The sequence below is a fragment of the Pagrus major genome, chromosome 5 (assembly GCF_040436345.1).
Source record: "Pagrus major chromosome 5, Pma_NU_1.0".
In the NCBI taxonomy this organism is placed as follows: domain Eukaryota; kingdom Metazoa; phylum Chordata; class Actinopteri; order Spariformes; family Sparidae; genus Pagrus; species Pagrus major.
In genome coordinates, this window is record NC_133219.1 from 39,954,936 (window position 1) to 39,967,814 (window position 12,879).

The 12,879-nt window shown below is 43.3% G+C and overlaps 2 protein-coding genes across 2 annotated transcripts; one reads left to right on the forward strand and one right to left on the reverse strand.

Annotated features, from left to right (window-relative positions):
* The first annotated feature begins 4,156 nt into the window (after window positions 1–4,156).
* hnf1a (HNF1 homeobox a) lies at window positions 4,157–9,814 on the forward strand. The gene is made up of 10 exons (XM_073465679.1): window positions 4,157–4,688; window positions 5,557–5,756; window positions 6,671–6,851; window positions 6,971–7,167; window positions 7,468–7,610; window positions 7,696–7,837; window positions 7,913–8,098; window positions 8,274–8,386; window positions 8,480–8,564; window positions 9,302–9,814. Exons 1-10 carry the CDS (start codon window positions 4,387–4,389, stop codon window positions 9,430–9,432), a joined length of 1,680 nt encoding a protein of 559 aa, XP_073321780.1. The 5' UTR covers window positions 4,157–4,386; the 3' UTR covers window positions 9,433–9,814.
* c5h12orf43 (chromosome 5 C12orf43 homolog) lies at window positions 9,611–12,672 on the reverse strand. The gene is made up of 6 exons (XM_073465680.1): window positions 12,550–12,672; window positions 12,172–12,202; window positions 10,717–10,815; window positions 10,540–10,619; window positions 10,366–10,453; window positions 9,611–10,233 (listed from the first exon to the last, which is right to left on the reverse strand). The coding sequence occupies exons 1-6, from the start codon at window positions 12,665–12,667 to the stop codon at window positions 9,864–9,866; spliced, it is 786 nt and encodes a 261-aa protein (XP_073321781.1). The 5' UTR covers window positions 12,668–12,672; the 3' UTR covers window positions 9,611–9,863.
* Between the last annotated feature and the right edge of the window lie 207 nt (window positions 12,673–12,879).

Genomic DNA, 12,879 nt, shown 5'->3' on the forward strand with positions numbered 1-12,879 from the left:
GTACATTTTTAGAGAAAACTTAGATTTCTGAGAAAAGGTCGGAACACAATTACATTTTTCACAGCGGTCCTAATCATCTTCTGCACATATTCAGTGTTAAACAAATCTAATTCAAAACAAAAGTCATTTAAATCCAACTGCCTGAGGTGACAAACATTAAACCTTTATTTTGAAGGCAGAATCTCCAGACTTCCTGTGCCATTCTGGCTGATTTTGAGCATCTTTACGCAATTTCCGTTCTTGTTCGGTTAAAAGCTCAACAGGCAGAACTCACAAGATCCGATTCGTTTAATGTCTTTTTGTCTTTTTAGTTTTGAAGACTCTTAAAAATGTCCAAACATCAGCAGCCGGGGAAGATTCCACGAAAACTGTGTTTCTGGTCATGAAACAATAAAATCATGTGCTATTAATTAGATTTGGTTGAAAAAATATGAAACGGAAGACACAAATATACCAATAATAGGAAGTATTGCAGGCTTCAGATGTTGAGTTTTCCTCACAGTGTTCAGAGAAAACTCAGTAAAGAGTCGATAATAATGATCGAGATCATCATGACTGTTCACATAAAATGCAGCCGGTGTTTCTCGTACTGCTCCTTTAATGCGCTGACAGGCTTTAATGTTAGACGGGCTTAAATGACATGTTGTGGTTTATTTCATTGTTGTCTTGCAGCATTTTTCTCCAGCGAGTTATAAAGAATAATAATGTGTTCGATCACTAACTCGCTGCAGCGTCCAAACTGCAAACCAGCTTATTCACTGTGATCTAACAGGAGGTTTGTGTGCTCATTCATTTCTGGGGTTTAAGTATTTAATTAGTACCAAAGCCAGCTCCGGCTAATCTTCTCAACACTGACTCAACATGTGACCCGGCTGCTAACCAATGTGAAGTCCAATCAGCAGCCTGAGCCACTCAGAGACAATGACGGCTTTGACTTACTGCCGGGTAAATGGACAAAATGGACGCTGTCCGACCTGATCGAGGCTCAGAGTTTGGAGCAAAGTGTGAGGAGAGCGAGATTAAGGAAGTTTTTTAAAGTGCAAAACACTTCAAATACACACAGAACAACCAATCAGAGCTGCCGGTGTCTGGACAGATCCAGATGAGTACTAATCATAACTTTATTAATACAGCAGCTTTAAAACAGTTTACAAAGACACAGGAAACTCCAGGAGACCATGTGACAGAACAACAAACAGAAACTATGGAGAGGTTAAAGGATAAATATGAATAAAAGTGTTCAAAATCACAGAGAAGCAAAACAAATAAAAAGATTAAAGCAATAAAACCAGAAGACACCAAAACCATCTACTTTCCACATGAAGTCGGACCAACTCTGATCCAAACCAGATGTTCTCTGACCCTGACCCAGTGTTTCTGACCCTGAACCCAGCCAGAACATTAACACAGTGTTGTGACGAGAGAGAAATATAAACTTCAACCTCAACAAACGTAAAGCTGCAACATAAAGACGTTCAGTTTGAACTTTTCTGTGGTTCTGCAGAAACGTACTCAGCTAACATTTATTCTGGAGCTTGGGTTGTTTTTAACCGACGTCGTTTATTGGTTGATCGGTTGGTTAGTTGATTGGTTGACAGTTTGACTGGTTTGTTGGTTGGTTAATTGATTGGTTGGTCGGTCGGTCAGTTGGTGTCGAATACTTTCTTGGTTGGTTGCTTGAGTAAAGGCGTTTTTCAACATTTTTGTTGACTTCTCAGGGAACAGAACAAAAATCAGGTTATTTTGGTGGCTGGTATTTTGAGTGAGTACAATTTGAACTGGATCCAAATGAAGCAGATTTAAAAATGTTTTATTTGATATTGGATTAAGCCTGTTTGAATCAAAGGGGACTGCTGGGTCTTGGCAGAGGTATGCACTCTACTGAGTGAGCCATTCAAGTTTAATTTCTGCTTTCTAGTGATTTTTATTTTATGTTATTCAAAAAAAGAAAATCAAACCTTTTTTTTTTAAATGTCTCTCCTTGTGTATTTTAATTTTAATTTCTGTATTTAACCACAATGTTCATGTTTTTATAATCAACGTTTCTGAAAAGACCAAAAGGAAACACGACGTCTGTAACACAGCTACTCTGCAGAGGAGCAGATGAAGCTCTGGAAGTGGGACAGGGGCTATTTGGACAGGAATTAAGGGGTGTGTTAAATTTCTGCATGCATGATCAATGGGGTTGAATGGCAGGGACGGGGGTGGGGGGTGGGGGGGTCACACAGACAGCAATGGCTCACTAATGAGAGATGGACCGTGTGGCTTGTATCTCATTACCAATCAAAATAGCTTTGAGTCTTGTGCGGAGGGAGAATGCGAGCTGCACTGTGTGCTGCATGTGCTGGGTTTTGATAAACCAGCCTGTGCGGTGCAGCATTAGTCACAGCGGTATCTGAGCTGCTGGAAACACACACACACACACACACACACACACACACACACACACACACACACACACACACACACACACACACACACACACTGCCCTCTGTCTGCTTTGCCGAGGAGTTCTTCTCTATAGTACAATGGGACTTAATTACAGGTCAGTGGCATGTCTCAGGGAGATAGAGGGAGCTCTGTTACCCTTCCAAATACAGTATAATGCCATCTTCCCAAGGGTGGGGTGAGGTAACAAGAGCCCCGCACAAAAAGGTGCTGATAGGCTGAACCTGAGAATGGTATAAGGTGATCCAGGCGGAGAAAGTGAGCGTTTCACACTGAAAGAGGGAGAAAAGATAAAGGGCTGCATTAACTCCGAGAGGGTTTCTCCCATTCAGTTTGTCCTCTTTCCTTCCCCGACCGATCATTCCAGGAATCTCAAACAAGAGAGAGGATCAGACACAAAGAAATCAGATGCAAACATGCTCACAGGTTGAGTTTAACTAAAAAGAATAAAGTCTTTAAACAACATCAGCTGCACAAAGTGTTCGCTTTATCTGCATTCATGTAAAAAGAAAAGATGTTTTTGGGGAGACGAGCGGAAAGAAAGATACAAAAGAGATAAACATGGTTAAATAATCAACAGGTGAGCAGCTGGACTGTAAAATAATGAATCACCAGACTCCCTTCACAAATGTAGTGATTTTAAGTTGTTTCATGAGGAGAAACTGAACAAACTTTGTGAAACTCTGTCTCCGACAGATTCTGAATCATTGTCTCCTTCTTGTAAATTCAGCATTAAATGAAAACAGTAAGTTGTTTGTTTCCTTGTAAAAAGTGGCAGTTTGTGGCAGCATGGCTGCACCAGCCTGTCTGCTTCTGTGTCTAAAGTGCTAAAGTCTGACCTGCCAACATTTAGCAGCTGTCTGAACACACTGTTTACACTGACTTCACCATTTACACTCAATTTATGGAAGAAGAAACATTTTATTGACGCTAAACATGCCACATTTTACAAAGACACTAAACAGTAACCAATATAGGCGACTTGTGGAGAAAGTCACTCCCTTCAAAAATCGCTCAATTTAGTGAGTTGTTGAGTTGGAGACACTTTATAAACTTTGTGAAACTCTGTCTCGGACATATTCTTCATTATTTGTTCCTTCTTGTAAATTCAGCAAATGTTCTGCATGAACTTCTTCTTTCTTTGTGTGAAAAACATGGTGTGTGTTTGTCCCAGTGATGGAGGAGTTGTAACAGAAGATGTTAGTATCAGGTCTGAAAGGGCCTTAAAGTCAGTTTGGTTCAGGGCTCCGTCCTGAAGCTGGGACGTTCAGCGGTGACACAGCAGCGCTCTCTAGTGGCGTGTTGGAAACATGAAGCATGTTTCTGCTCAGCTAATCTAATGTTGTCTTTATGGCCTTTATTTTGACATTTTTCACCTTCATGCATCAATTTTAAAGTTTTTACTACGCTCAATCCAACATATGAGTAAGAGGGTCTCTGGACTCAGACCTCAGAGGATCTTCCTGAGGTCTGAGGTCTGTCTCGGTGTGAAATCAGAAATATCTACATGTGTAAATCCACCACACTAGTTTTCTGTCATGTTTTCTTTACTTGTCTTCTTTGCCTGCAGCCTCTGCAGCTCTGCGTTCAGCTGTAACATCCTCTCATTGTTATTTATTGTTTTTAAATTGTACTTTGGTCAGTGTTGGGGATTGAGGGAGAGGGGACAAAGTTCACAGGGAGCATGAAGGAGGAGGGGGTGAACAGGAGGAAGGTTAAAAAAAAAAAGAAAATTGACCTTTGAAAGGAAAACAGCAGGTGGAGAGCTAAAACCAGGCGGCTCGGGACACATCGGGAGGAAACTCAACACAGGAAAAATGAAAGTATAAGAAGGACAGCAGACACAATGAGGCCCGACGCTGCCCGTCTGTGAGCGTGGAAGTGCACACAGGAGCAGTGTTTGTTTGCGAGGCGGGAGCGAGGTGAGGCGTCAGAATAATGGAGGAGAGGATAGTGGAGAGAGACAGAGTCATGACGAGGCCGAGCCGCCTGACCGCCCTCCAGGAGCAGCTCGTCTGGGCCCTGCTGGGGTCCGGACTGTCCCGGGACGTCCTGGTCCAAGCCATCGGGGAGCTGGAGCGGGACAGGGCGAGCGCCGGCGCCGAGAGGGGAGAGAGGGGGGACGGAGAGAGCTCCGAGGAGGGGGAGATGGATTTCCCACCGCCGATATACCGAGAGCTGGAGAAGCTTCCCCCACAGGAGGCGGCCAAACTGAAGGCTGAAGTGGACCAGCTCCTGCAGTGAGTAGCTCCTCTCTGTCTGTCTTTCTCAGGTTGAATTACAAAATGACCTCTTCATCGACGCTCTTTTACCTCCTGGACATCACAACCGAACACCTGAGAGTTCGGATATAAGTTTACCTGGTGACATATTTCTCTTTAAGCTCAGTTAAATTCCTCCCTCCTCCTCCTGCCTCTCTGTCTGTCTCTCTCTCTCTGCAATCCGGCTTTTGAGGCGAATTTAAAGCGGGTTCCTCCTTTGCTAGTTACTAATTACCCACCCCCATCATTATACTCTCCGGCCATTTCTTAATAAATAAGCTGCATGCATAGGTGAAGATTAATGGAGCAGGGCTGGTCATGTGAGGCTCTGTTTACATAACGCACGAGGGATATTTCTACAGGCGACTATTCAGCCTTTTTCCTGACATTTGGAAAACACTGTGCTCATGTTATCAGACACTTTATTGAGTATTTGTAAGAGGTATTAAAATGCTTTTTAAGCAGCTGTTTAAAAACATATTTTACAACATTTTCTTGTCTAAAACTTTTAATTTGTTGGATGGTTTTTTTTTTTTATTCTGTGTATTTTTTCTGCTCCTGAACTGACAGAAAGTGTTAAAATAGGCTACATAAACCTTTAACACGTTTTCCCCTCCACTGATCTGAAAGCCTGGACTTTGCCCCGGTGTGCTTTCTCTTATCTCTCTCTGTCAATAAGCCTCTCTACTTCCCTCTGACAGGCCACACTATACGTCTCACGTCATGACAAACTGAGCCTGTTAACACTTTTATGAAAAGACGTTTAACTGAGAAAGTCAAACACATAAAATTACACAAGAATATAAGGGAGGTCAAAACACACAAACATGATGTCTCTGTCTAACAGGGGCGACCCCTGGCACGTTGCAAAAATGGTGAAAAGCTACATGCAGCAGCACAACCTCCCTCAGAGAGAGGTGGTGGAGTCCACCGGACTCAACCAGTCCCACCTCTCCCAGCACCTCAACAAAGGCACGCCCATGAAGAACCAGAAGAGAGCCTCTCTGTACACCTGGTACGTCAAGAAGCAGTGCGAGATCAGCCAGCGTGAGTACACCAGCAGCTGCTTTCAAACATGCATCACATGTCAGGTTTCTTAGAGGGGATTCAGACCTGGTGTCAACATCTGTCCTGAGTGACCACTGGTGATCAGATCTCACTTCCTGCTCTGTATGCAAATAAACGCATCCATCACTGGCACAAACACAAAGAAAGAAGTTCACATAGAACATTTGCTGAATTTACAAGATGGCCCAAATAATGAAGAATTAGTCAGAGACATTGTTTCACAATGTTTATAAAGTTTCTCCAACTCAACAACTCACTAAATTGAGACATTTTTAAATGGAGTCGGGTGACTTTCTCCACAAGTAGCCTATACTGGTTACTGTTTAGTGTCTTTGTAAAATGTGACATGTTTAGCATCAATAAAATGTTTCTTCTGTCATAAATTGAGTGTAAATGGTGAAATCAGTGTAAACAGTGTGTTCAAACAGCTGCTAAATGTTGGCAGGTCAGACTTTAGCACTTTAGACACAGAAGCAGACAGGCTGGTGCAGCCGTGCTGCCACAAACTGACACTTTTTACAAGGAAACAAACAACTTACTGTTTTCATTTAATGCTGAATTTACAAGAAGGAGACAATGATTCAGAATCTGTCGCAGCCGTTTCACAAAGTTTGTTCAGCTCCTCATGAAACAACTCTTAAAATCACTACATTTGTTAAGGGAGTCTGGTGATGTTGTGGTTACTAGTTGTAGTTGTTGTGGCTTCTTCCTCTTCTTGTTTCACAGAGGACATCAGTTGGAGGACACACTGCTCTGAATGTGGTCTACGTGACTGAATGCATGTTGGGGTCGTTCACACCTCAGCACGGATGTTGATACCAGGTCTGAACAGCTCTTAGAGGGAGACTGACAGAGAGGTTTAAAAAAAGGAAACTATTACCTTTCTCTTCCAGAGTTTACCAACGCCAAACACGGCCTGTCGTCAGGGGAGGAGCCGGGAGAGGACACCAGGAAGGGACGGAGGAACAGGTTCAAATGGGGTCCAGCGTCTCTCCAGATCCTTTTCCACGCCTACGACCGACAGAAGAACCCCAGCAAGGAGGAGAGGGAGGGCTTAGTGGAGGAGTGCAACAGGTGAGACAGAGCGATGTTCAGCCTTGGATTATATTAAAGGAACAGTTCACCTAAAAATGAAAATCCAGCCATTATCTCCTCCCCCCATTCATTCATGTCTCACGCTCTTCCTCCCTCAGGGCGGAGTGCATCCAGAGGGGGGTGTCTCCCTCTCAGCTCGCCGGCCTCGGCTCCAACCTGGTCACTGAGGTCCGGGTGTACAACTGGTTCGCCAACCGCCGCAAAGAGGAGGCCTTCAGACACAAACTGGCTCTCGACACGCCTTTTACCACCCAGACCTCCTCTCACCCCAACCTCCCACCCAGTCCTGAGCACGGTAACACTACAACCGCATTCATCTGGCAAAAAATAGTCTTCTACATCTTAATATTGTAAAAAGTGTCATGAGTTGTTGAGTTAGGAGAAACTTTGTAAACTTTGTGAAACGCTGTCTCTGACAGATTCTTCATTATTTGGACCTTCTTGTAAATTCAGCAAATGTTCTACATGAACTTCTTTCTTTCTTTGTGTAGAAACATGGTGTCTGTTTGTTCCAGTGATGTTTATTTGCATATAGAGCGGGGAGGTGACGTCTCTCAGGAGTTCACTTTAACTGACTTCTTGTTGTTGTTTCCAGGTGTGAAATACAGCCAGCAGATCCTGTGCGACACAGTGAGCTCAGTCAGAGGAGGTGGAGGAGAGAGAGTGGGACGTCTTGTGGTCAGTCCGATCCAGCTGGAGCCCAGTCACACACTCCTCGAGACTCAAAACCTCAAACAGGTGAGAGGTCGTGTCACCATCCCTCCCTAGTGTGTATCGCAGACTACCTGCATGCCATCCTGACCATGTTGTCGTCTGCTCTCAGGTGTCCAGCGGCGGCCCGCTGCCCCCAGTAAGCACTCTGACCTCGCTGCACAGCCTGTCTGCCTCCCCCGCCTCCTCACAGAGCCTCATCATGGCCTCGCTGCCCGGCGTCATGAGCCTGGGGGAGTCCTCGCTCCTCATCGGTAACGCTGGCTCTAGTTTCCTTCCTGCGTTATATAAGAATAAACAGAAAAATCAGAGATGTCTTTGTTTTCCAGGTTTGGCCTCCACGCAGCCTCAGACTGTGCCTGTCATCAACAGCGTGGGGGGCGGGTTCACCACGCTGCAGCCAATCTCCTTCCAGCAGCAGCTCCACGCCTCGTCACAGCAGCCGTTAGCGCAGCAGCTGAGTCACATGGGCGCCAGTCCCTTCATGACCACCATGGCACAGCTGCCCTGTCACAGTAAGTCTACAGAAATGACACGAGTTTAAAGGGGCAGTTCACCCAAAAATCAAAAATACATATTTTTCCTCTGACCTGTAGTGTTATTGATCCATCTAGATTGTTTTCATTTTGGGGTGAACTGTCCCTTTAACATGTTCTGTTGACTACAGATTCACTCACCTGTTCTTCACAGTGTACAAGTCGGACTCGCCTCAGTACCACTCGTCCAGTCTGCTGTCTCAGGCCATGGTCATCGCTGACGGCAGCAGCCTGGGGACGCTGACGAGCCTCGCTGCCGTGCGACAGGTAACAGTCTGACGTGGTGTCGGTCTGTTAACACATGAATGATATTATTATTTATTCAGGTAAAAAACTGTTGTTGATTTTTGTTTTGTGTAGATTCTAACAGCAGATCCTGAGGAAGAGACGGACTCACCTTTACAAGAAGACTCTCTACAGCTGCAGCCGCACACACCTGTACCAGGTACACAGCTGCGAATACACGTTTACATCTTCATGTCTACAACACAACACGACTCTGACAGTCACAGAGACACATTAATATTCAGCTGCAACGCATTAATACTCTCATCTGCTTCTCAGGGATGAACAGGTGAAATCACCTGGTTTAATCCAGTTACATTCATTTGAGACACTAATATTTTTGTTGAAACCTACATTTATTATTTCAATTTGATCACACAACCTCCACCCAGGGACGTAACTAACACTGAGGTCATATGTATCTTCATATATATATGTATTTATGTTTGGCACTTTATAATATCTGTCATATGATTAAAATAAATGATGTATATAAAAAATGGCAGATTTATAGTTAAAGAAACTTTAGTTAATATTTATTTCACCGTTAACAATGAAATGCTTCATAAACTATCAGCAATTGTTTATTGAAAGTTGCAGCTGTTGTTCATAATACTGTAAATGGTTAATAAACACTCTGTAGTTCATGTATCAACACTTTTCTTGCCATCCTTCTTCATTATTATTATTATTGTTATATACATTTTAATTATTACTATTTACCATTTCTGTAGTTGAGTCTCTGAGCAAAAGATTTCCATACGATCGACCTGAACAATCAGAGTGACAACAAACATCTCTAATAAACATCTTCATCACCTCCACGCTCACATGGACAGAAACTCATCCTGACTGAACAGATAAACTAATGTTCCTCCTCTGTGTTTGTGTGAGCAGCTTCTTCAGAGAGCCTGGAGCTGTACCCTGCTCCTCAGACCACAGACAGCCACCAGTCTCACCTCCTCTCAGCTTCACCTGCAGACATCAGCTCCTACATCCCTACACAGATGGTGTCGACCGCACAGTAACAGAGCTCTGTCCTCGCTACCAGCTGGACTCCTGCGGCGTAAACCTCCAGATAAACCTGCTGTCAGAGGACACGAGGACGATTCAGCCGTGACGCTGCAAAGACTCTCTGAACGGCTGTAACGCGAACAAGAATCCACGTTAGAGAAGATTCACTTTTATACAGCAATCAACTGAAAATCAACACTGAAACGTATTTTTATTAAAATGTAATATTCAGAAATTGTACATTAACTTGGAACTTTTAAACCGCATGTTACCTGCATTTGTTTTTTATGTCACAGCCTCTGAATGTTTCTTAATGAACAATAATATGAAAAGATTTAACTGTGGCTTCCTGAAATATACTCTGAATGTTTTGGAAAATAAATCCTCGTTCTCTCATTTCTCACTCGTGACAGACTGGAAACAGACAAACATTATAAAAGATGATTCAGTCCAAAGCTTCTTCCTCTGCGTTTCCTTCTCGCTTCTTCTTCTTCTTCTTCTTCTTTTTGCCATTGACTCGTTCCTGCTCCGAGCTGCCGTTCTGTTCGCCGGTGCTTTGAGCATTAAGAGGAGAAGCTGCAGAGTCACTTTCTCCTCGAGTCTGTTTCCTCTTTTTCTTCTTCTTAACAACACAGCTCTCCTCTTCCTCTGCCTCTTCCTCTGCCTCCACCTCTTTCTTTTTCTTCTTCTTCTTCTTCTTCTGTGTTTCAGAGCAGGGAGGCTCTTCTGAGGGAGTCGAGGAGAACGAGGGTAAGAGATCTTTGACGGACACCGCTGCCTCCTTCAGCCTGGTTTCCATCTCACTGTCGCTGTCACTGTGACCAACAGACAAACGTTTAACTTCTCACAAAATTAAAAATCACAAATACATATTTTTCAATTCCTAACTGGTTTCAACTGTTTAAACATTTATTAAAAATGAATAAAATACACTAAAGAATCTGGACCTTGAGCTGGGAACGGGCCGACGCCTCGCAGGAGCTGGAGGCTCCTCGGCCGTCTGTCCCGCGACGGACGTAGAAAACAGACGAAATCCTGAAAAAGAAAACAAAAATGAGACTGGCGAACATTTACAGAGGAGACAGCAGAGTCTAAGAATCAGGAATAAGAAGAAACTTCACCTTCATCATCATCATCATTATTAACGCGGTTCGCTGCTTCCACACATGATGAAGTTTCAGTCCGCGTCTCTGAAATGCAGCTGCAGTAACAGACACACACACAGTGTTGGAAGTCGCGTGTAAAATCGATTGTTGCATTAAAATACAGAAACGCGTCTTCATGCTGCATCGACTGACCCGTCCAGGAGAGTTCCTAACTTTTTAGCGACGTGTGTTCGAAACCCCTCAGTGACCTGGAGCTCGTTGCCGTCGTGTTCATGTTTGGCGACAACAATACTGAAACACAGCGAGACACAAATCAACATTAATTCACTTCTCACAAACAATTCAAGCTTTAACAGCATCCATTTTCACTGCAGCACCAATAAGCTGCAGGTTTATTTGTCATTTATTTCGGCAATATGGCTGCAATTTAATTATTTATTAGAGATGCACGATATATATCGGGGCAAACCTTTATTTTTTAAATTTTTGGTTTTTATTGTATCCCTAAAACCAATAAATACGTATGATAATACGAAGCCAGAGAAGATAATAAGAATTAAAGCTAATGGATGTCAAATCATTACTCTACACCTGAGTCCTTCTCATCCTCAGGTGCGCAGGTTGTAAACTTATCTTTAAAATATTATAATCATCTATAAAATGCACTCAACCAGCAGATTTACTGGGAATTTAATAATCAAAAAATATTCAAAGCATCTTCTACTGCATTATAATCAACAAATATTTACACTGGACAACAAACAGTATACGCAGATACTGATGTCTGTGATCGGCTAATATCAGTCGAGCTCTACTTCATATGTCGTCTTTTGTCCAACCAACAGTCCAAAACTCAAAGACTTTTATTTATCATCATAACTGACAAAGAAAAGCAGAAAACTCTCACATGTTAGAAGCTGGAAACCAGAAAAAAAGTTTGACATTTTTGCTTGAAAACTGACTCAAACAATTAATCAGTTATCAAACAGTTTGCAGCTGATTAATCGACTAACTGTTGCAGCAAAAACAGGAAACTACCTGTGAGATCCAGAAAACATTCACTCTTTTACCTTCGTATAAAAGATTTGCATTGAGCCGTTACTTCTGCAGGTGTTACACTCAGAGCATGTTGTGTTACACTCAGTGCACGTTGTGTTACACTCAGTGCATGTTGTGTTACACTCAGAGCATGTTGTGTTACACTCTGTGCATGTTGTGTTACACTCAGTGCATGTTGTGTTACACTCGGTGCATGTTGTGTTACACTCGGTGCATGTTGTGTTACACTCAGAGCATGTTGTGTTACACTCAGTGAAGGTGTTACACTCAGAGCATGTTGTGTTACACTCAGTGCATGTTGTGTTACACTCAGTGCATGTTGTGTTACACTCAGTGCAGGTGTTACACTCAGAGCATGTTGTGTTACACTCAGAGCATGTTGTTACACTCAGAGCATGTTGTGTTACACTCAGTGCATGTTGTTACACTCAGTGCATGTTGTTACACTCAGAGCATGTTGTGTTACACTCAGAGCATGTTGTGTTACACTCAGAGCATGTTGTGTTACACTCAGAGCATGTTGTGTTACACTCAGTGCATGTTGTGTTACACTCAGAGCATGTTGTGTTACACTCGGTGCAGGCTTACCGTTTTGACTGCTGCACACTGGTGTCCCCATCTACAACACAAAGACAGCAGCTGTCATCAGCAGGTAAAACGCATGAAATAAAACCCTGTGTGAGTGAACGAGTTCAGTTGATGGAGCCGAAAGTTCAAACCAGCAGGCTGCAGCAGGTTAAAGCTGAATAATGAACTCTGAGGTCCAGTAATGACAGCAGAACCGTGGAAATGTGTGTTTCTGACATTCACACATCTTCAGCCAACATGTAAACCGCCTCTGTGTTTAAATTAGACATATTCCAGGTGGAGTTCTGAATGGGCGGATGTTGTGGAGTGTATCAGTCGGTACAGTAATGTCTTCTTCTTCTTCTTCTTCTTCATTAATTTAATAGTTTAATGTTTCACCTGTGTTCCTGTCGCCTCGTGCCTCCCACACCGCCTCCTGACACCTCCGCAGAGCTTCGTCGTCGCTGCTGCTCGAGTCTTCACACACACCGACCATCTTTCTGACGGAGGCCGCCATGATGGATCAACATGTGCCGCTGCTGGGTTCTGTTGTCAGCCGGGGATTCTGGGTAATGTAGTCTGATCGTCAAGCAGAAGTGAGCGGACACAAACAGGCTTTGTACTCAGATATGTGCTTTTAATTCACCAGTCAGGTTTGTATGGAGGCACATTTAAACCAGTTAAAAGAAAAAAATACGGATGAAAAATATTCCCATGAAAAGACAAAAT

Coding starts and splice junctions, on each gene's coding strand:
- hnf1a (XM_073465679.1), top strand. CDS start 4,387: ATGGAGGAGAGGATAGTGGAGAGAGACAGAGTCATGACGAGGCCGAGC. Junction 5,757..6,670: donor GCAGTGCGAGATCAGCCAGC/GTGAGTACACCA, acceptor TTTCTCTTCCAG/AGTTTACCAACGCCAAACAC. Junction 7,838..7,912: donor GGAGTCCTCGCTCCTCATCG/GTAACGCTGGCT, acceptor TTTGTTTTCCAG/GTTTGGCCTCCACGCAGCCT.
- c5h12orf43 (XM_073465680.1), bottom strand. CDS start 12,667: ATGGCGGCCTCCGTCAGAAAGATGGTCGGTGTGTGTGAAGACTCGAGC. Junction 10,816..12,171: donor AGTGTGCAGCAGTCAAAACG/GTAAGCCTGCAC, acceptor GCTGTGTTTCAG/TATTGTTGTCGCCAAACATG. Junction 10,454..10,539: donor TAATGATGATGATGATGAAG/GTGAAGTTTCTT, acceptor TTTCTTTTTCAG/GATTTCGTCTGTTTTCTACG.